Raw genomic sequence first — 23,085 nt, 5'->3', positions numbered from 1 at the left:
ATAAAGATCTCACCAGTAGCCTTGAAGTCCAGGCTTAAAATACTGGATTTTATCTCGTAAGTATTGGCCAGCTATTATTGCCTTGGAGAAAGTCATATAGCTTAAGTTGCTCTGCAACTACTTTTTAGAATTCAAGAGACACACAGATGGCTTCCTGGGCCAAGTTTAACACAGTAGCAGAAGTATACATGGTGCTGTATTGAGCACATGCCCCTCGAAGGCATTCTCAATGTGTTTCCTTAAAAGACTGGTTGAACATGTAAGTTTGTACTTCTAGTGCAGCAATAGGTTATGTATTTCAAATTTGCCAATCAAGTAAAGGTGAATTGGTCAGATCTTAGCGGATTTCAATTTTTGAGCATAGGCCAGTAAGTCCTCAGTTTCAGGAACTTGTTCCAGTCGAGGACACATCACCCCCTCCGTGTCTTACCTAGCTATGAAGCTACAGCCTGCATCATGCTTTGCCAACCACAACGATGCCAGTGGGGTTGCCACTTGTGGATTCCACCCCACTTCTATCCATTCCTAAAGAGGAGAGGGAGGAGAGGGATGAGGGAGAACCATCCCTTTGCCCTGATTCTTCCGTGGGGCTGCTTATTAGACAATCTAAGAGTTCAGAGAGCTTGCTTCCCCCCAACCCTCACCTCCCTGCCTTTGTCACCTCCTTCTGCCATGCCACCTCCTCCTCTGACTTGGATAGGTTGTGGCTATTATTTTTACTCTGCCCACTAGAATTCAGCTGTTGGGCCCAGAAAGGTACACAGGCTTTGCAGAAGGCATAAGCACCAGTAAGCATTTGCTTATATGTGCCTGTGGGTGCACCTAAGCCTCTGTGACTCAGCCCCTCGGTGCATTCAGGTGTGCTTCTATGCTGGGATTTTGATTGAATGTTGCCCCAGACAGAGGAGCCCAGACATACATGTTTCTGGCCCACACTCAAGGAGGCCAGGTTTTAGCTGGGGCAGCTTCCTCTGGCCAGGTTTTAAACCTTGTCTAGAAGGGGCAAGAATGGAATTGCTGACGCACCACTCTTTTAGGAAGGGCCAGATTGGTATGCAGGGCCTGGGGTGGAGCAGGTGTTCCCATCCTCTTGCCCAGGTAATATGAGCCACTTATTAAGGCAGAAGAGATTTTTGCCTTTCTCATCCTGGTCTGAATCTCAGAGTGCAAACAGTATCATATTCCTCTTCATTCATCTTCTACATGTCATGTTGAATATTTAATGTTTAATGCACTACACAAAGCATATCATATCATTTTTAAAGCAACCATAAGAGGTGGAGTTATTTATCAATTGCATTTAAAGATGAAGAAACTGAAACACAGAGAGGTAATGAGTGACTGACCCACTTAGAACAGTTTATGACACGCAAGTGTAAACTAAGTATTATCACTCGATGGGGTGTGGGGGTCCTCAGGGAAGTGCCTGCAGTGCTCTCTGCCCTCTGGTTTCTTCCTTACAATGGAGTATGGTAGACCCTCCCTTACAGGGTCCTGAGAGGCCTCAATGAGAACTCAGTGAAAGGGGCATAGCACAGTGCCTGACCCAAGGGAAGGACCAAACTGAATGTCAGTTTCATGTAGGAAGTGGCAGATCCAAGCCAAAAGCTGGATGAGTCCAACCCCGTGTTCCTCACCCTGGCTCTGGAACACAAGACTCGCCCCACCATGAATGGAACAAAGGCCATAGGCCACCAGGGAAACCTGCTGTGGAGCCAGGCTTTGCAGATCCCAAAGGAACTTGGGCAGATAGAAGAGATGGGGAGAGGCCACCTGCTGAGGGGAGCTGGAGAGTGACTGCCTGCAAGCTGGCCTTGCCTTGAGGAACGACCTTGCCTCTGCCTATGTTCCAGGTGCGAGTGTGTCCCTGGCTACAGCGGGAAGCTCTGTGAGACAGACAATGATGACTGTGTGGCCCACAAGTGCCGCCACGGGGCCCAGTGCGTGGACACAATCAATGGCTACACATGCACCTGCCCCCAGGGCTTCAGGTAAGGCAGGAGGGCACCTCAGGAAGGAGACAGCCTGGGCCAGGTGGCAGGGGCTGGGGCTGACTGGCTAAGGTGGCCAGAATGGAGACTCAGGCCCAGGTGGCTGTAGCCCTGGTTCTGGGTGATGCCTTTTTTCCCCTGACACCTTTGCAGTCCTTACATGTCCCCATGAGGGAAATAGAGCAGGTATTGGTGATCCCACATTGTAGACGGGAGAAGAGCTACTTGTGGCAACTCCACATGAAAGCTGGGCTTAGGTTCAGCTTGTGTAATATCATGCTTGGGTAGGGTTCCATCTGATGGAAGATGCCACCATCTTGAAGCCCAGCTTGCAATGTGGAGGTAGCCACATGGCCACACTGGCCAGAATCTTCTTTCTAGGATGAAGAACAAATATGATGGTTCCTCAGTGGTAACCTCTATTCTACTTCTGTTGCTATGAATTTGGCTACTCTAGATGCTTTATATAAATGGACACATACAGCATTTGTCCTTTGTCGGGCTTATTTCACTTAGTATATAGTGTTCTCAAGATTCAACCATGCTGTTGGGTATGTCAGAATTCCCTTTGTTTTTACTGCTGAACAATGTTCCATTGGATGGATGCGCCACATTTTGTTTATCCATTCATCTTTCCACGGGTAGGAATGTGCTCTTTTAAGAAATCACCCCCAGGCAATTCTGATGACACTGAAGTTTAGGGACCTCTACTCTAGTCCAACTCCATGATTTTATTTCTTGGAGCCGGAGTCTTGCTCTGTTCCGCAGCCTGAACTCGCACTCCTGTGCTCAAGCGATCCTCCCCTGTAACTGGGACTACAGGCTCATGCCACCATGGCTACCCCAACTCTCTTAAAAATGGGAAATATGGGACTTAGAGGAGGAAAAGGTCTTGCCCCGGTTAGTGGCAGGGCTGGAACTAGCCCCTAGAACTAGTGTCATTTCCCATCTCACTCTACATCTCTGCTCGAGGTTCTTTGGCCTGAGTAACTGTGATTGTCTCCTCTTGGCAATTCTCCCATCTCCCTCCCCATTCTCTCCTGCCTTCCAGTGGACCCTTCTGTGAGCACCCCCCACCCATGGTCCTACTGCAGACCAGCCCATGCGACCAGTACGAGTGCCAGAACGGGGCCCAGTGCATCGTGGTGCAGCAGGAGCCCACCTGCCGCTGCCCACCAGGCTTCGCCGGCCCCAGATGCGAGAAGCTCATCACCGTCAACTTCGTGGGCAAGGACTCCTACGTGGAACTGGCCTCCGCCAAGGTCCGACCCCAGGCCAACATCTCCCTGCAGGTGTGTCCCGCCCTGCCCTGCCCTTGGAAGGACCTCAACATGCCCACAAGCTCTGATAGTTCAGAAAATTGCTGGAATGCCCCATCTTAACAGTAAAGCACCATCAGGGACAACACTCAGCTTGAGGACATCTGGACCAACTCATCCAGAGAGTTCTATAGATAACTCCTGACCAGCTCTCGCTGCAAACTGCAGCCCCCACTTCCAGCCTCATTCACTCATTCCTCCAGAAAATATGCATTCAACTATTGTACACCAGACACTGTGCTGCAGAATTGGGATTCAGTTCAAGACAGACAAAACCCCTTGTCTGAGGCCTATCCACTAATCCAAGAATCTCATTCCGGGTGGCTGGCTGTGAGTGCAACTTCTGTAACCAGCAACTTTCAGCTTTGGCAATACTTTAGAATCACCTCGAGAACTTTTTAAATTATCTTTGGCCAGGTGTGGTGGCTCACGCCTATAATCCCAACACTTAGGCAGGCTGAGGTGGGTGGATCACTTGAGGTCAGGAGTTCAAGACCAACCTGGCCAACATGGTGAAACCCAGTCTCTACTAAAAATAAAAAATTAGCAGGGCGTGGTGGTGCATGCCTGTAATCCCAGCTATTGGGAGGCGGAGGCATGAGAATTGCTTGAACCTGGGAGGCAGAGGTTGCAGTAAGCCAAGGTCATGCCACTGCACTCCAGCCTGGGCAACAGGGCAGGACTCTGTCTCAAAAGAATAAATAAATAAATAATAAAATTATCTTTGCCTGGGCCCCACCCGCAAGAGATTCATGTGTAGCTAGCCTGGGGTAAAGTCTAGACACTGGAATTTTTTTTTTAATTCCCCAGATGACTCTTAGCATAGTGCCTGGTTCCTAGCAAACATTGAATTAATTATCATTGTTAGCATTTTCTTTATCACTGTTATTAGCCAGGTGCAGTGGCTCACACCTGTAAGCCCAGCGCTTTGGGAGGCCAAGGTGGGTGAATCACTTTAGGTCGGGAGTTCAAGACCAGCCTGGTTAACATGGTGAAATCCAGTCTCTACTAAAAATACAAAAATTAGCAGGGTGCGGTGGTAAGCACCCGTAGTCCCAGCTACTCAGGAGACTGAGGCACCAGAAACGCTTGAACCCAGGAAGTGGAGGCTGCGGTGAGCCAAGACTGTGCCACTGCACTCCAGCCTGGGCCAAGATTCTGCCTAAAATAAATAAATAAATAAATAAATAAAACTTATTATTCTTCTTTATACAGAGAAACCAAAGAAGGGCCTGAACTTGGGCGGGATCATGTTATGCACCAGAGGGAGAGGGCAGATTAGAGTTCGGGCCTCCTTACATACATTAATATATGAACATAGTGGTGCACAGTAGGCACTCAGTAAAAATGTGTTGAACTGGTTTGCTCAGTCAGCACTTGCTGAGGTGTAAGTCTAGGCCTTACCTTCTGGGGATTTACTGACTAGATGGAGGAGGAAAGATGGACATGAATTTAGACGCAGCACAGCTTCAGAAGCTGCTGCCTGGAAGAGGGCTCTGTGAGATGGGCAGGGAAGGTTCAGTCTCAGGTAAGCCCTTACTAACACGCCCCGGCTGCTTTCTCCAGGTGGCCACTGACAAGGACAATGGCATCCTTCTCTACAAAGGAGACAATGACCCCCTGGCACTGGAGCTGTACCAGGGCCACGTGCGGCTGGTCTATGACAGCCTGAGTTCCCCTCCAACCACAGTGTACAGGTAAGGGCCTCTCTCCCTCCTGACCCACTGTGTGTTCCACCGCATCCTTCTGCCTCTGGGCCTGCAACTCAGAAGGGGGATTCAGGAGAACTCGGGTGTCCCTTCTCCCCGCCCCTACCATGCACATGTGCGCACACACACACTTCCTCCTCACCGAGTGGTGAGTGGGAGGGAGAAAGGCGTGTCAGAGGAACAGGCAGAGGAAGGCAGGCCCGCAGAGGGGAGGTGACACCTCATCACCATAAGATAAACGGGCAGCTGGCTACTGTGCGGGAGTGCGCGCTGCAGTGGGGACGAGGCTGCTTAATGAGGTGCCCTTTTCAAAATGTCATCTTAATCTTTTATTAGTTTAAGAAAGACAACAGGGCACAATTAGCATGCAACTCAAGGGGAAGAAACTCAAGGGCACGGAGGGAGCAGGGCCACCCCTTAGGTGACTTTCAAACCATCCTGAAGGGCAGCTTTTCCTAAACTTCAGCCTCTCCAGCAGCTACCCTGGCTTGTGTGTGATGGGTGTGGCAGCTGGACTTTCACTTCAGATGCTGCCTTACAGCAACTTTCAACTGCTCACTTTCTTTTTTTTTTTTTTTTTTTTTTGAGATGGAGTTTTGTTCTCTTGCCCAGGCTGGAGTGCAATGGAGCAATCTCGGCTCACTGCAACCTCTGTCTCCCAGATTCAAGCAATTCTCCTGCCTCAGCCTCCCTAGTAACTAGGATTAATTACAGGTTCATGCCACCATGCCTGGCTAATTTTTGTATTTTTAGTAGAGATGGGATTTCACCATGTTGGCCAGGCTGCTCTCGAACTCCTGACCTCAGGTGATCCACCCGCCTCAGCCTCCCAAAGTGCTGGGATTACAGGTGTGAGCCACAGCACCCAGCCAACCGCTCACTTTTTGCATATAGCTGCTCCTTAAGGAATGAACATCTGGGGAATCACAGATATGCTAGTTGGATATGTTAGATTTTTTTCAGCTTCTCAGTAAAGTAAATGCTAAATATTAAAATAAAAATTTAGTTATAAATATTTTTATAATAGTAATAAAATGACTACTAAAAGTTAAAAATGTCTGTGTTACACCTAAAATCATGTCAAACTACCAGTAGAAGGAGAGCCAAACCTTAGGGAAGCCACAGTACAAAAGAGAGGCCACACTGTCCCCTCAGAGGCAAGAGCACATTTCATAGGGATTGGTGAAGAGCTGCAACTTTCAGACTTTTTTCCCCCTGCTAACTAAATCTTTTCTTCCATTAAAATCTTATATTAAACTTAAGAATTGTAAATACTTAGAAGCAAAACCGCCCTGCAGTGTTGAAGCAAAGATCCCCCCTCCACACACACTGTTGTCAAGGCCCCTGATAAATCATCCAACAAACCCAATTTGAAAGCCATTGGTTAAAACCAGTGGTTCTCAAAGTGTGGTCCCCAAGGCAGCAGCACCAGCATCACCTACAGACATGATAGAAATACACATTTTCAGACTCTACCCCAGAACTACTGAATCCAAAACCCTAGGGGTTGGCCCCAACACACCTGTGCTTCAGAGATCCTTCCAGGTAATTCTAATGCACAAGTCTAGGAAACACCAGTTTCCACAGGAAAACTTCCTGCAGAAAGAGCAGTCTGAGTTGGGCCTTGAAGAAAGGGAAGAACTTGTGAGTGCAGAGAGAACAGGTGGGCAAGCCATGCTGGGAGGTCAGCAAAGACAGACGAGGAGCAAAGAAAAGGGTGTTGACCAGAGCAAGAGGCTCCCATTGGAAGGTGGATAAAGACCAGGCAGGTTAGGACAGTTGGGCACAGTGGACACCAGAAGAAAGAGCTCACCCTGGTGGTCTCCCTAGAGCCTGGGCCGCCTAACATCTGTGTCCCTGGAGCCACAGGTCCTGGCCAAGTGGAGAGGACAGAGAGCCAAGGAGGCAGGGCCAGGGCAGCCTGTGAAGCATTTACTATCACATAAATCCAGATGTGAACAAGTGATTCAGCCTCTTTGTGCCTCAGTTTTTCCCCCTCCCCTTCCCATGTAATGTGAGCAATAGCAGGATGTACCTCTTAGGGCAGTCACTGAGGGTTGAAATAACACTGGAGGAAGTGCTTGGCAAATTAAGCCTTTACACAGACATGTCAAGGACAGAAGGTGAAAGCCAGGCTTCCAGAAGCAGCTGAGCCCTGCCCTGAGCTGGGGGCCTTCCCAAACAGAGCCCAGCCTTTGCCCTCTGCTGACGTTAGCTGTCAGGGCTGGTGATTTGGTAGAGGGCTGGTGTGGGTGGTAGGAGTGTCGCAGCACTGTGCTGAGTTATGAAATGGAAAGTCAGAGAATTGCTGTCCAGAAGCTGCTGTCAGGGAGCCGTGAGTTTGAGCAGGTAGGTGGCCCTGGAGAGACACCAGGCTCTGTCTTAGCCATGGGGAAACCAAGCTAAGGATGCCCTGGCACTCCTGGCCTAGATTTTCATGCTGAGCCTGTAACAGATCTTTAGTACCCTTCATTCAGTTTCCAATCCTCAGGGGCCCAAGGCTCTAGCAATTCCAGATTAAAATGATTTTGCTTCCAAACACTTTTCCCTGAGGCAACCCTGTTTCTGTTGCCATTAGTACACTCTCACTCATTCCACATCTACCAGGCCCCATGTTTGGGCCAGACCCTGGGCTAGGTGCAGGGGCCACAGAGCTAAACAAACACAGTCCAGGGAGGAAGACACACATATCAACAAGTAGTGGTTCCACAGCAGAATCAAATCATTCTCACTGGAGACACTGGTGTCATGCTACAGGAACACCAGTGATGAAGCAAAGTTTTTTTGTTTTTTGGGTTTTCTTGGAGACAGTGTCTCACTGTGTCACCCAGGTTGGAGTGCTGTGGCATGATCACAGCTCCCTGCAACCTCCACCTCCCAGCCTCAAGTGATCCTCCTACCTCAGCCTCCTGAGTAGCTGGGACTGCAGGTGTGCATCACAAAGTCTAATTTTTGTTTTTTTCTGGAAGAGACAGGGTTTCGTCATGTTGCTCAGGCTGGTCTTGAACTCCTGGGCTGAAGCAGTCTGCCCACCTTGGCCTCGCAAAGTGCTGGGATTACAGGTGTGAGCCACTGTGCCCACCAGGAGCAAATATTTTTGCTTGGAGGACCTTGGAGGAGGAGGTGGTGTTTGAGCTGAGACATGACCTGTGCCTCAGAATCATTTTCTCAGGCTGAGCAGCGAGGAAGCCCTGGGGAGGAGGAGGCCCCATCAGCCTGCATGGAAGCCATGTGGGAGGGCTGGGGTTAATGGAGGGCACAGGCTGAGCTGACCAGCAGCTGAGGGGGCCAGGAGGCCAGTCCAACCACAAAAAATGAGATCTCCTCCTCAGCATCAGTACAATAACCTCTAGCCACCCAGGAAGGCCACCTTGGCCTCAGGGCCAGAGTCAGGGAGCCCAACCAAAGCTATTCTAACTGGGGGAGTTGGCAGCCACCAGCTTTTGGCTCACTAAGCCCCACTGACCAGCTTCAGAGTGAGGATGTCAGCCTGGGTTCCCAGCAGGGACCTGCAGGCTAGATTCCATGGTCTCCATTCTGTCCATGACTGATGTTGTTCATCTGCACAGCCATAATCACAAATGGTGATGAGGGCACATGAAGATTCTATTCCAGGCCCCAGGGCAAATACACAGAAAAGCCCACCTGAGCCCCTCCTTGCCCCAGAATGGGGACAGACTTCACTGTTCCTTGGCACTGAGACTTGTGAGAAGGCCAGACTCACATGCCAGCAAGGCCAAATGGCCACATAGGTAACAGACATGGGGAAAATGGGCTGGAGTCCCCATAGGGAGTGGTGGGGGCTACAGTAGCCTAAAGGGTGGAGCCCCATCCAAAGGAGTGGCTGACCTCAGCTCCAGCAGACACTGCCATGTGGGAATACAGATTATCAAGAGAAGCGGGACCACCGGGGTTTCTATGTGAGATATCTAAGTTTTTGAGTGTTGGCCATTTTAAAACACCGCGTGGGTGTGCTCTTTGAATGCAATGCAGTGCATGCTCTCTGAGTCTTGATTTCTACAATCCTATCCACTGCCAAGGTCTTTGTCTCATTGGATCCTCACTCCTGTTTTAGGGATGAGAAGCCTCATGTTAGAAGCCCAGTAAGTGGCAGAGCTAGGATTTAAATCCGGATCAGGTTTCCACCCAAACCAGCTCTCCCACCGTGCTGGCTCCGGGACATGAAAGACAGAGCCGAGAGAGTGTGGGCTGTGCTACAGGAGTAGGGGGTTGCTGCAGTGGAGCCTGAGGTCTCCGCTTGCTGCCTACCCTAAATCCCAGGAACTTTTTGTTACTGTGAGGCTCTATCGCCACCTAGTGGTCACGACTCAGCATTCAGGTTAGAGCAACCAGCACCTAGAGGAATAACAAACCCTTCCTCCCTCAAGTCCCTTAAGACTTCAGGCTGAACACCTGAAGTCTCTGAGCCTTAAGTCTTTTATTTGAAAAATGGAGGAAAAAGTGTGCCTCATTCCTGGGGGTTGTTAGGATTAAATAAGAGAATGCAAGTTAACTGCTTAGCATAGGGTAGCACAATGCCTGGCCTCTACTAAGGGATTAACACGTATCCACCATTATTATTAAAAGCAAAAGAAAGCCAGGCATGGTGGCTCACGCCTGTAACTCCAGCATTCTTGGAAGCCAAGGCAGGAGGATCGCCTGAGCCCAGGAGTTTGAGAGTATCCTGGGCAACATATTCAGACTCCATCTATGCAAAAAATAAAAAATTACCCAAGCATAGTAGTGCACATGTATGGTCCTAGCTACTTGAGAGGCTGAGGCAGGAGGATCACTTGAACCCTGGAGGTCAAGGCTGCAGTGAGCTGTGATTGCACCACTGCACTGCAGCCTGGGTGAGAGAGCAAGACCCGATCTCAAAAAAAATAAATAAAAGCAAAGGCAAAAAGGCCATGGGCCACTCTGGCCAATGCCCGTGGTTATGCCAGTTCCAGGCAGGATGCGTCCAGCCCCACCCTGACAACTCCAGAGCTCTCCACCTCCCACTTGGCACCAGTTCAGTCTGGCCCAGTAGATAATGAGGAAGACCCTCAGAGCCCCCTTCTCTCCCCTGAAATCCTTAAATATGTCTCCAGGAGACTAATCACTGGGGCTTGGGACCACTATATCATCATTTCTTTTAGTGTGAACCTTAGGTTGTTACTATTTTTTCCTTTTTTTTCTCTACTTTTGTCATAGTAGAGCCATTTTCCCATTATTTTGTTTCAAAAGCTAAGATTTAATAATGATTTTTGTTTGTTTTTTTGAGACAGAGTCTCACTCTGTCACCCGGGCTAGAGTGCAGTAGCGCGATCTTGGGTCACTGCAACCTCCACCTCCTGGGTTCAGGTGATTCTCCTGCCTCAGCCTCCCGAGTAGCTGGGACTACAGGCACCCGCCACCACGCCTGGCTAATTTTTTGTATTTTTAGTAGAGATGGGGGTTTCACTATGTTGGCCAGGCTGGTCTCGAACTCCTGACCTTGTGATCTGCCCGCCTTGGCCTCCCAAATCCCCAACAGGGATTTGTCAGGGAGAATTCAAGGATGTAATCCCAAAGTGCTAGGATTACAGGTGTGAGCCACCGTGCCCGGCCATGATTTTATTTTTTTATTTTTTAAGGCAAGTAGAAATGGAGGCATCCTGACTTAGGGATGCTGGTAAAAAGCCAGAGCCTTTAGCACTGCCTACCCTGAACCTCCAGGGATCCACAGTTTGAAAAACACTGGCTTCAGCCATTATATCCAGGAGATCTGGTTAAAAGTTGCCAGGAAGAGGCGACCTGTTAACCCATGAGCACCTACCGGCATAGATAACATTATGGGAGGTTTGGATTTGGAAGCAATCCTGACTTTGAACCTGAGTTCCAGCACTTCTTAGCAGTGTGGCCCCTATCAGGTTACTTAGCTTCCTTCCCTAAAATGGGACTCACAAGAGTCCCCTCCTCAGAAATGGGAATGAGCCAGTGGGAGTATACAGAGCCCTGAGTGGCTCAAAGCCCTGGGTGGCTGTAAGTTTGCCAAATCCATAGGCAGGTTCTTCCAGGGCCCACTAACCTACTCCCCCACTCCAGTTGCTGCCACACCCAGCTCCAGCAAGCCCAGAGTAAGGTCAAGGAGTCATCATTTCCACCTTTCACTGAGCACTTGCTAGGTGTCACAGGCCACGTATTGCCCATTAAAACCAGCGTAGGGCCAGGCACGCTGGCTCACGCCTATAATCCCAACACTTTGGGAGGTCAAGGGAGGAGGATCACTTGAGGTCAGGAGTTCAAGAACAGCCTGGCCAACATGGCAAAACCCCGTCTCTACTAAAAATACAAAAATTAGCCGGGGATGGTGGTGGGTGCCTGTAATCCCAGCTACTTGGGAAGCTGAGGCAGGAGAATTGCTTGAACCAGGGAGGTGGAGGTTGCAGTGAGCTGAGATCACGCCAATGTACTCCAGCCTAGGCAACAGAGTGAGACTCCATCTCAAAAAACAAAAACAAAACAAAAAACAGTGTAGGCCGGGTGCAGTGACCTGTAACCCCAGCCCTTTGGGAGGCCAAGGTGGGAGGATGGCTTGAGCCCAGGAGTTCAAGGCTGCAGTGAGCGATGATTGCACCACTACATTCCATCCTGGGCAACAGAGCAAGACCCCTGTCTCTTACTAAAAACAACCAAAAAACCAATGTTGTAAAATGAGTATAAAACTCATTGAATAGAAGCAGAAACAGGGGCTTACAGAAGTGATATGACTTGCCCAGGGTCCCTCAGCTGGCAGGCCCAGTGTGATCCCAGATCTCTCTCCACAAAGTATGACCTGGCTGAAGGCTATACCTCGAGCCTACCTAGGATTCTCCCATGTGGGCATCAGATGAGGCCCTCCAGGAAGCCCAGCACTGGGGCACTGCAGAACCCAGCACTTTGTCTAGGGCAAGAGCCAGTGACCACACAGCCCTCTCTGATCTGTGGCTTCTGCCAGACCACTGTCTCCAGGCTGGGTACCCCTGCAGGCTATTCACCAGCACCTGGGATGGCAAGAAGGGAAGAAGGAGTTGGGCCTGGAGCCAGCTGCCAGGCAGGAGTAGGTGGTATGTGTTCGCTGTGTCTGTGTGTGTGTGTCTATAATGGGAAAACAGCTGCCCTGACTCCCTGAATCATAATGTTGGAAGCGAGTGCCTGAGCTGCAGTCTCCTGACAACTCCCTTTCTGACAGGTGGCTGCCCAGCATCTGTTGACACACCTCCAGGGTGGTGAGCTCATTTGCATCCAAACAGCATCCATTTCTAGGACGCTGTGGGATATACCTGCATATTTTTGCACGTGTGGTTAGAAAACTGTGTGAGGGCTCAAGGTCACAAGTTTATGGTCTCTGCACGGGGCCCTCCCTCCCCTTCCTGCTTTTACCAACCCATCTGTAGGATCAGAGTCCTCTGCCTTGCCCTCAGCTTGCAACTTGGAGCAGCTGGAGGCTTCTGAAATAGAAATAGCTCTACCTTCATAGGGCTTTTTGGCTCCCCATCACAAAACCAGATTCCTCAGTGGACTCTTTTACCCACCACTCCACCTCCCACTACCCTATCTCTTGGCTAGACCTTACATTGATAAGTTGTCATTTACTTTATAGGAAAGGCTAAGGAAAGTGGAATGGAAGCTTTGTGAGTGCAGTTACCCTATCTTCCCTGTTTGTCACTGATCCACAGCACCCAGGACGAGGTGGCCCATAACAGACACTTGGTGGGTGGGCGGATGAAGGGTAGATGATGGATGGATGGATGGATGGATGGATGGATGGATGGAAGAGAGTAGGTAAATAAGTAGGTGGGTAGGTAGAGAGATGGATAGGTGGATGGATGCAGAGGAGGGTGGGTGGGTAGATGAAGGATGGATGGATGTGATGGGATGAATGGATGAAGAGGGTAGATAAATAAGTAGGTGGGTGGGTGGAGAGATGGATAGGTGGATGGATGGAGAGGAGGGTGGACGGATGAATAGGTAGAATAGATGGAAAGGAAGTATGGATGGTTGAATGGATGGGTGGATAGTTGGATGAATGAGTGGGAGGAGAGATTTCCCAATGGATTTGAGTGGGTCCTGGGCTACTGCATGTCCTCTGCCATCACTTTCTCCCAGGGATCAGCACTAGAACAGGGATCACTAGCTTTGCAGGCAATGGTCCTTGTTAGTCTTCTAACACTAAAATAACTGCTCACATTTTCCCAGTAATTGACAAAGCGCTTTTTTGTTTTTGTTTTTTTTTTAAGAAATAGGGGTCGTGCTATGTTTCCCAGGCTGAACTTGAACACCTGGGCTCAAGTGGTCTTCCTGCCTCAACCTCCCAGCTTGTCAAGTAACTAGTGATACAGGCACATGCCAGCATGCCTGGTTACAAAGCACTTTCATGTACCCTCTCTTATTTTATTTGAACATCACAATAGTTCTGTGAGGTTATTATCCCCCTTTTACAGATGAGGAAACTGAGACCGGATGTTCTATTCCTATGGTTGGTTATGGTTCCATCCAGCAGTAAGGGGCTAGAATGGACTCTGTTTTCTTCACTATACCCCAATTTAGCCTGTCTTCTCCCAAGCATTTCTCTTGCCTTTTTGGCTGCTGAGATTTCTAAATCTGAGTTAGTCACTGAAATGGTCCCTGCCTGCCTAATCAGTGCCACTCCCTGCTGGGATCCTCTTGTTGGAGCCAACAAGGATTTGTCAGGGAGAATTCAAGGAGAGAGGGAGCCTCCATATGTATCCCTGATACCTGAATAGATAAGACAGAGCTCAGTCTACTCCTCAGAGAGCTTCAGGGAAGGAAGAGGTGTCACATTCCCCAACTCCCATCATCTCCCACCACTGTTCCCTCCCAGCCCCCGCCGAGGGTGGAGCGCTGGAAAGAGTACAATTTGGGAGTCAAAAGTGTTGCCTACAAATTCTGTCTCTTGCCTGTACTAGCTGGGTGACCTCAGGTAAATCACTTAACCTCTCTGGGCCTCGGTGTCTTCATCTGTGAAATAGGATATCTGGCATCCACTTCATAGAATTATTGTAAGGTTCAAATAAGTGAACCACTTAGCACCATGTCTGGCTCATCTGGGCCCTCGGCGAGTGGCTGTTGGCCCTGTTAGAGACAGCATGGGCAAGTGGGATGTGCACACTGAATATCCCATAACCAGCCGGGCACGGTGGTTCATGCCTGTAATCCCAGCAGTTTGGGAGGCCGAGGCAAGTGGATCACGTGAGGTCAGGAGTTCAAGACCAGCCTGGCCAACATGGTGAAAACCCCATCTCTACTAAAAACATAAAATTAGCTGTGTGTGGTGGCATGAGCCTGTAATCCCAGCTACTTAGGAGGCCGAGGCAGGAGAATTGCTTGAACCCAGGAGGCAGAGGTTGCAGTGAGCCAAGATCATGCCACTGCACTCCAGCCTGGGCGACAGAGTGAGACTCCATCTCAAAAAAAAAAAAAAAAAAAAAAAAGTGAATATCCCATAACCAAAACGTTTGGTACCCAAAGTGTTGAATACTTGCATTATGCTGGTTCAGCATCTCTAATCCAAAAATCTGAAATCCAAAATCTTCTAATGAGCATTTCCTTCAAGCATCATGTGGGCACTCAAAAAGTGTGGGCTTTTGGAGCTTTTCAGATTAGGGACATTCGACCTGAACCTCAGTTCAAATCCTTGCTCTATGACTTACCAACTGTGGTGCCTTAGGTAAATTCTTTAGCCTCCCTGAGCTACCGTTTCTTCATTTCTGTAGTGGAGATAACAAACTTACCTAGCATGAGTATTATAAGGCACTATTTCCCCAAACGTGGCATGCATACCACTGGTGGTACCTGAGGTGACCCTAGGGGGGACAATAGCAAACTATTGAAATTTTAACTGTGAGAGAGTTTGTTTTATATGTACTAGAAAAAAATATAAAAATCACATCAAAACTATTTTTTAGAACAATGCTAACCTTTATCCTTACTGATATTTAAGGGGGAAATTGGGCAATTGAAAAGAACAAGCGTGTTGAGTAAATAGTGGTCCAGGCAGCATGCAGATAGAGCAGGAATTGAGAAGGTGGTCTGGGAATGGAGTTTGCTTAACTCTATGAAATAATAGAAAAGAATACAAATAATGATAGCCAAATGCAATACCTGACCCTAGACTAAATCTTGGACTGGAAGGAAATAAATGCTGTAAAGGACAGTATTGGGTCCAATGCAGAATTGGAATACAGATAATAGACTAGATAACAGTGTGGTATCCATGTTAAATTCGCCAAAGTTGACAACTGCACTGTGCTTATATAAGAGAATATCTCTGTCCTTAGGAAATGCACACTGAGGTATCTAAGGATAAAGGGCTGTAATGTATGTAACTTACCTTTAAATGGTTCAGAAATGTGTGTGTGTATACATACAATGCACAGAGAAAACCGTAAGCACCTTGGAGTAATGGCAGAAACTGGGTAATAAGCATCTTCTGTACTGTTTTTATTTTTGCAACTTATGTAAGTTTAAAGTTATTTCCAAATAAAAAGTAAAACAAAATGTAAGCAATGCAGGTCAAGTCCACAGCACAGGGCCCAGCCATGGAAGGCACTTAGTGAACTCTCCGGCTTTCTCCCCTTCTCTACTGGCCAGTGTGGAGACAGTGAATGATGGGCAGTTTCACAGTGTGGAGCTGGTGACGCTAAACCAGACCCTGAACCTAGTAGTGGACAAAGGAACTCCAAAGAGCCTGGGGAAGCTCCAGAAGCAGCCAGCGGTGGGCATCAACAGCCCCCTCTACCTTGGAGGTAATGCCCTCTTTCCCTACCACCTCTACCTCCCTCTGGCCCTCTGTGCTCCAGTACAGAAACCCAGGCCACTGCCAAAGCCAATCAGGGAAGGCTTCCTGGAGGAAGGGACGACGAAGCTGATCTCTAAAAGGTGAATAAGCACTAGCCAGGCCATGGAGGAAAGAGAATCTTGGACAGGTGCTTGGAAAGGAAAGAGAACAGGACTCCTGGAAACTACACGTTGTGACGGGGAAGGGTGAGAAGGGGGAGGCAGGAGATGGAAGCAGGGTCTAGGCTCTGCTGAAGTCTGCTGGCTTCAGGTCATATTCCCTCTGCTCTGCCACCTCCTCAAACCCTCAGAGGTTCAATTAATGAATGTAGAAGAATTTGAGATTAAAATCAAAGGCCAAAAATGGAAGTAGGCCAGGTGCAGTGGCTCACACCTGTAATCCCAACACTTTGGGAGGCTGAGGTGGGAGGATCACTTGAGCCCAGGAGTTGGAGGCCAGCCTAGGCAACACAGTGAGACCTCATCTCTACAAAATATTTAAATTAGCTGGGCACAATAGTGAGCACCTGTAGTCCCAGCTACTTGGGAGGGTGAGGCAGGGGGATTGCTTGAGCCTGGGAGGTTGGGGCTGCAGTGAGCCATGATTGTGCCACTGCCCTCCAACCTGGGTGACAGAGTGAGACCTTGTCTTTAAAACAACAACAACAACAAAACACAAAAAAGTAGCCATCAGTTAGGCAGACTCTGGGCCTGAAATGCAGCCCCTGCACTGATAGTTCTCAAAGGGTTAAGTGTAAAAAAAGCTACCAAAACTGCTCGTTCAATCCTAAGATTCCCAAGACTTTACCCAGAGTCCACCTGCAGAGACTAGCACGGGCCCAGAAGAGGGTGTTGTTAATGGGTGGTTCAGATGTAGGGAGGCCAGGGAAAGCTCTGTGCCGAGGGCAGCCCCAGAAGGGACACCACTTATCCCTGGAGGAGGACCGTGCCCTGTGCCCCACCTGCTCCAGGTGCACCCAGAACGGAACTGGGTGCCCTGCTTCCAGGCCAGTCCCAGGCTCTCAACTATAGAAGGTGGGCAGCGAATGGTGTAGAAGGGGAGCGAAAATACAAATTATTGAAAAGCAAATTAGGTCTTTACTAACAGTCTCTTGAAGATCCTGAGAAGAGGGGTACACCGCACATAAGGCAGCAAACTGGTCTAAAAACCCTGAACCCCAAAGTTTCGTTGATCAAGCAGCTCCCCAAAACCTTATCTCCTCAGCTGTAGCTCACCTGCCCTGGGTTCTCTTGTGAGGCCTGGATCAAAGGGCTGAGGAGCCTGGTGGGAACAGCAGGTTATTTGGTGTACTTGCCTACTGGGGGGAACGGTCTCCTCAGTTCAGCCAGTGGGATCATAGGGCAATGAGTGACCAGATCATCTCATTTTTTCTAGGGAAGTCCAAGATACAAATTTTTATGGGAAATTTTCTAATATTACATATTGGCAACAAATTCACGTTTTTTTAAGGAGTCCCAGTGCAGGACCAAGGATGCACGTCCCTGTATGGAGGAGGTCCGAGGTTTTGGCCCGTTAACCTCGTTTGAATAGCAGAGGCCCAGAGTTCTAGCCATGAATGTGTGAAAAGTGCTTTTTCGCTCTGAGGACAGCAGGGTGGCAGGGGAAGGTCTTCAGGCCACTGTCCTGGCTCCCCTCCCACAGGCATCCCCACCTCCACCGGCCTCTCTGCCTTGCGCCAGGGCACGGACCGGCCTCTAGGCGGCTTCCACGGATGCATCCACGAGGTGCGCATCAACAACGAGCTGCAGGACTTCAAGGCCCTCCCACCACAGTCCCTGGGGGTGTCACCAGGCTGCAAGTCCTGCACCGTGTGCAAGCACGGCCTGTGCCGCTCCGTGGAGAAGGACAGCGTGGTGTGCGAGTGCCACCCAGGCTGGACCGGCCCACTCTGCGACCAGGAGGCCCGGGACCCCTGCCTCGGCCACAGGTCAGTGTCCCAGGAGCCCTGGCTGTGTGCTCGGGCTCCCAGAATGGCCTCAGTCCCTACCCCACCTGAGAAATAGGCACTACTGGAGGCTGGAGGAGTTGCAGTCAGACCGCAGATAGGATCTGTGTAAGTGTAACTGCTTAAGAGGTCAAGAGGCTGAGCTTACACATCTGAGCAGCCAGACCTGCTTGGAGGGATCAGCATAAGAGGGCCCTGCTCAAAACACTAGTCTCTGCCAGGTGGCCTTTAGAACCTGTCCAGAGCCACAGTGAGCCCCCACTGTCTCTGTGGGAATTAAAAAAGGCACCCACATGGGCAGACTCAGCCTGTGCAAGGCACCAGGTGTATATAACCACACATCAAACCACATTTAATAGTTTAAGCAACTACTCATTCAACAAAGATTTACTGAGGTCCTACTACGTGCCAGGCCTCATGCTAAACATAGGAGATCCAGTACTGTCAGTGTTAAGAAACCTGAATCAGCCAAAACTAACACCAGAGCCAACACTGGAAATGTGGTTGGCTAAACCAGTCAGGAAATGATTTTTTGGATCAGGAATAAGGGACAGCTATACAGGGTTTGAGCTTCTTGTGTTGCTCTTGAGCATATGTGTGTGTGTGTTTGACTCTATAATATGGATCCTGGCTCTGCATGTCATCTCAATAGGGGCAGTGGTGCATCATGATGATTCAGAATATAGGCTTTACCTTCATTTTTTTCCATGGGTGAAATGTACTGCATAGGAGCAGCAGACAAGAGGTTATGATGGAAATTCAGAGCAATACTGGGTGTAAAGCACTTAACACAATTCCTGGTACATAGCCAGTGGTACCTGCTGGTAGTAGTGGGGTGGTAGTAATTCTTATTTAAGATGGTAAAGCAATTATAATGTTTAGAGAATGGCTAGATTCTTTCAAGCAGTTGCTTGCTACTTGGCTGCATGAGGTGTGTGTGTAAATCAGCAAGCCAGCCTCTGCTGTGGTCACAGCTCACAGTGGACGCTGGGTGACACTCACAGGCTTCTGGCTGGTTGGCCAGGGGAACCAAGGTGGTTAAGAAAAGAGATGCTCAGTCTAGGAAATAGAGAAAGCTATTGGACTGTACTCAGCTCTGGGTCCCCTGGTCCCTGGCTGGGTGGACAGAGGGAGTCCCCAGCAGCACCAACTCTGATCCAGTTCCCTTCTCATCCTCCTCTCTGCCCCTAGCTGCCACCATGGAAAATGTGTGGCAAGTGGGACCTCATACATGTGCAAGTGTGCCGAGGGCTATGGAGGGGCCTTGTGTGACAACAAGAATGACTCTGCCAATGCCTGCTCAGCCTTCAAGTGTCACCATGGGCAGTGCCACATCTCAGACCAAGGGGAGCCCTACTGCCTGTGCCAGCCCGGCTTTAGCGGCGAGCACTGCCAACAAGGTGGGTCTACTGTGCCTGTGGGAGGGAGGAAGTGGGGGTCAGAGTTGGACTTCACATCCAGATCACCTCAGTTCCAGTTCTGGCTGTGCCACTTAAAGGCTGCATGACGTTGGTTCAGTCACTTTCTGAGCCTCAACTCCCTCAACTTGAAAACGGAGGCAATACTATACCTTCCTGTATCAGTTATCTAGTGCTGCATAACAACTTAGCCCCAAACCATAGCAGTTCAAAACCACAAAAAACATTTTTTTTAGCCCACATTGTTCCTGTGGGTTGGGAATTCAGAAAGAGCCTAGCTGGGATCTCTCAGGGTTGCATTCTACACAGCCAGGGCTGCAGTTCTCTGTAGGCTAACCCAAGGCAGCAGGATATGCTTCCAATGTGCCGCACTCCCATGGCGCTGGGTGTTGGCGGGAGGTCCCAGTTCTGCCCTGCATGAGTCACTACACAGGCTCTTTGAGGGTCCTTGCGCCAGGGCAGCTGGCATGTCCCAGAGTGAACGGTCCAGAAGAGAGTAAGCCACTTGTCTTATATGACCTACAATTGGAAGTCACTCACACCATCATTTCCACCACATTGCATTGGTTACATCAGTCAGGTACATTCAGTGAGGGAGGGGACCACATAAAGGGCATCAATACCAGAAGGTGGTAGTCACTGGGGGCAATCTTGGAGGCTAGCTACTGTGCTTCTTTATAGGGTTGTTGGGAGGAGTACGTGAGATGTTGAGATGTAAAGTCAGAAGCAACATTGTCACGATGAAGGCCAAACTGTCATTTAGAATCTGCATGACCTTGACCAGCCTGGCCAACATGGTGAAACCCTGTCTCTACTAAAAATACAAAAATTAGCTGGGCATCATGGCGGTCGCCTGTAATCCCAGCTATGCTGGAGGCTGAGGCAAGAGAATCATTTGAACCCAGGAGGCGGAGGTTACAGTCAGCCAAGATCAACCTGGGTGACAGAGTGAGAGCCTGTCTCAAATCTGCATGACATTGAGCAGCATACTTGTGGTTCACTTCCTCATCTAGATAGGGCCAGGAGTGGTGGCTCACACCTGGAATCCTAGCATTTTGGGAGGCCGAGGTGCACGGATTGCATGAGCTCAGGAGCTTGAAGCTGCAATGAATGCACCACTGCACTCCAGCCCAGGTGACAGAGACAGACCCTGTCTCCAAGAAAAAACAAAAGTGCAGATAACTCATACTGCCAAAGTTAAGATTCTAAAGCATGGACTTTTTAAAGATGAAACAAGTGTAGAAAATGGTCCTCAGTGGACCTCTGCAGGAAGAACACATGAGCAGTCTGGATGGTTCTTTTCTCCTCTTTTCCAGCTGTTGGCCCTTGAGATGCCGTGCCTTCAAAACTAATGAAACCCTAGCCACTCAGAGTGGCCCCCTGACATTGACCAGCACCACTGACATCACCTGGGAGTCACCTGGGGCTCCCAGGCCCCACCCCAGCCCTTTTGAGTCAGAACCTGCATTTTGCAATGATTCGCATATGTATCCAAGCTGATGGCATTGCTCCACAGCCTCCATCCAACCCTCCTGCCCTTACTGGGTCAGCAGAAGCCAGTTCTTTGGTCTGACCTAGTCAGAACCATCAAATTACTCATCTTGGTTAGTGGCCCCTTTATCATGTAATTTTGAGGTGAGCTCAACAAAGGAAATTATATTAATATTAAAATGGTTGTCTTACCTTGGGGGATCTTTCTCCTGCATGGACACTGAGAAGTCTTGCTCCCTGCCACCAGGATCCCAGGCAGTCCACCCCGTGCCTCGAGGACTTTTCCACATTTTATACCTACACGAAATACTATTCTTAACCAAAACTCATTTTTAAAATGTTATTAAATAACTTATTCTGAAATAATTTCAGACTTACAGAAAAACTGTCAGGACAGTATAAACAGCTTAATCCCTTCACCCCAGTCATTAGCATGTTACCCCATCTGCACTCCCTGTCTCTCCCCATGTTATACACGTGCACATGCACACATTGTCATTAACCTCTTTCTAATCCTTTTAACAACACCTGAAGCTTTAAAATGCATAAAGCCCTTTCTCCTTCACAATCGCCTCTGGTGCCTGTAACAGCCTGGGAGTTGCTGGAAGGACAGGTAAATGTGTTACCACTTTTCAGACACGGAAACTGTGACTTGCTTGTCAAGGGTCAAGGGTCAAGGGTCATGGCTCCCTTCCTCAAGTGCCTTGCTGCAGACATTCTCCCACTGTAGTGAGGACAGTAGAGGGGTGGAAATGAAAAGCTGGGTCAGGGTCCAGAGTGTTTAAGCAGATACAGGGGTGCCCTTTCCCAGCCTGCAGTTATTTCTAGGCCTTCTGGAAAAGCTCATCCCAAAGCCTCATTAACACCTGCTTCTTATTCAGATATCAACTCCAGCTCATTTCCCAGAGAAGCCTCCCTGGCCCCTGGGCCAGGTCAAATGCCTTTTGAATACAAATGTCTTATAGCATACAAAAACATATACTGTATGTTCTTGTATGAACATCTTCCCTTTCTTTATAGCATCTACCTCAGTTTCTTTATTAAATATATTCACTTAAATAGTATCTAGACTCTAGGCCAAGAGAGACAGACTACTGGGAGTGGTGGTGACTGGGGCAAACTGGAGATTGCCTGCCCCATCTAAAGCACTCAGCTTCAGCCATCACTGCAGTGCAGGGTTGCAGGCTCAGCTCTGCCAGACCTCCTTGTTTTCAAGGAAGGCAGAAATCCAAATTTTCAGGTGAAATCTCCTGCTTTTTTAATGTTGGCATTTAATTAATTTTTAGGCACATGTAGGGTGATCAAAATTGGTCTGGGGTCAGGATTTGGCCCACAGTCTACCAGTTTGCGTCATCTAGTTTTAGTTTTGACTTCAGGTTTCTTGAAGGAAGGGACCAAGCCTGCTTTTGTCATCATTATATCCTCACGGCTTAGGTGTAAGCCTGTCAGAGAGCCGGGTACAGGAAAGGCACCTGTTTGTAAAATAGATGGGTGGATGGAGGGGAGGGTAGGCAGATGGATGAGTGAATAAATTCTTACAGTCTTCAGAGCACAAGTATTTCAAAGCAGCCTACCTGGGAACTGTTCATGGTCCTGCTGGCCACCTAGACCACCAATGCCCTGACTTCTATGCCCTCTGCAGAGAATCCGTGCCTGGGACAAGTAGTCCGAGAGGTGATCCGCCGCCAGAAAGGTTATGCATCATGTGCCACAGCCTCCAAGGTGCCCATCATGGAATGTCGTGGGGGCTGTGGGCCCCAGTGCTGCCAGCCCACCCGCAGCAAGCGGCGGAAATACGTCTTCCAGTGCACGGACGGCTCCTCATTTGTAGAAGAGGTGGAGAGACACTTAGAGTGCGGCTGCCTCGCGTGTTCCTAAGCCCCTGCCCGCCTGCCTGCCACCTCTCGGACTCCAGCTTGATGGAGTTGGGACAGCCATGTGGGACCCCCTGGTGATTCAGCATGAAGGAAATGAAGCTGGAGAGGAAGGTAAAGAAGAAGAGAATATTAAGTATATTGTAAAATAAACAAAAAATAGAACTTATTTTTATTATGGAAAGTGACTATTTTCATCTTTTATTATATAAATATATTACACCATCTGCGTATATGTACCATATAGTGAGTTATTTTTACCAAGTTTTGTGTTGTGTATTTGTTGTGTTTTTAAAAACAGCTGTTTAAAAATTTAAGAAAAAAATAGACTAATAAAAATGCTCAAAAAAATAGACTAATAAAAATGCTTTAAAACAAAAGGATAAGAATAAAGAATGATAGCCTGTCTGAGGAAGGAGGAAGATGTTTTCATATTTATGAAACGGTATTATGTTGGCAGGAGACCAAGAGCTGCTCATTGAGATCAGAAAAAGGAATAAGAGGAAGAGAGAG

General features: G+C 48.8%; 1 protein-coding gene and 1 long non-coding RNA gene across 2 annotated transcripts in view; one reads left to right on the top strand and one right to left on the bottom strand.

Moving 5' to 3' along the window:
- Positions 1-22,380, bottom strand: part of LOC134810128 (uncharacterized) — a 46,326-nt gene extending 23,946 nt beyond the window's left edge. Inside the window, exons 1-2 of the long non-coding RNA XR_010157405.1 lie at positions 22,273-22,380; positions 20,891-20,995 (exon numbers count right to left, since the gene is read on the bottom strand). This is a non-coding gene — a long non-coding RNA (uncharacterized LOC134810128). The remainder of the gene's footprint in view (positions 1-20,890; positions 20,996-22,272) is intronic.
- SLIT3 (slit guidance ligand 3) overlaps positions 1-22,805 on the top strand; it is a 636,015-nt gene extending 613,210 nt beyond the window's left edge. Inside the window, exons 30-36 of the mRNA XM_016954159.4 lie at positions 1,854-1,991; positions 3,043-3,283; positions 4,877-5,007; positions 15,637-15,791; positions 17,486-17,771; positions 18,981-19,189; positions 22,341-22,805. Coding sequence (XP_016809648.2) covers positions 1,854-1,991; positions 3,043-3,283; positions 4,877-5,007; positions 15,637-15,791; positions 17,486-17,771; positions 18,981-19,189; positions 22,341-22,576 — 1,396 coding nt within the window. The 3' untranslated portion in view covers positions 22,577-22,805. The remainder of the gene's footprint in view (positions 1-1,853; positions 1,992-3,042; positions 3,284-4,876; positions 5,008-15,636; positions 15,792-17,485; positions 17,772-18,980; positions 19,190-22,340) is intronic.
- Positions 22,806-23,085: the final 280 nt, after the last annotated feature.

This window comes from Pan troglodytes, chromosome 4 (assembly GCF_028858775.2).
Source record: "Pan troglodytes isolate AG18354 chromosome 4, NHGRI_mPanTro3-v2.0_pri, whole genome shotgun sequence".
In the NCBI taxonomy this organism is placed as follows: domain Eukaryota; kingdom Metazoa; phylum Chordata; class Mammalia; order Primates; family Hominidae; genus Pan; species Pan troglodytes.
Note: the sequence above shows the minus strand (reverse complement) of the source record. Positions and strands in the feature narration are given on the sequence as shown.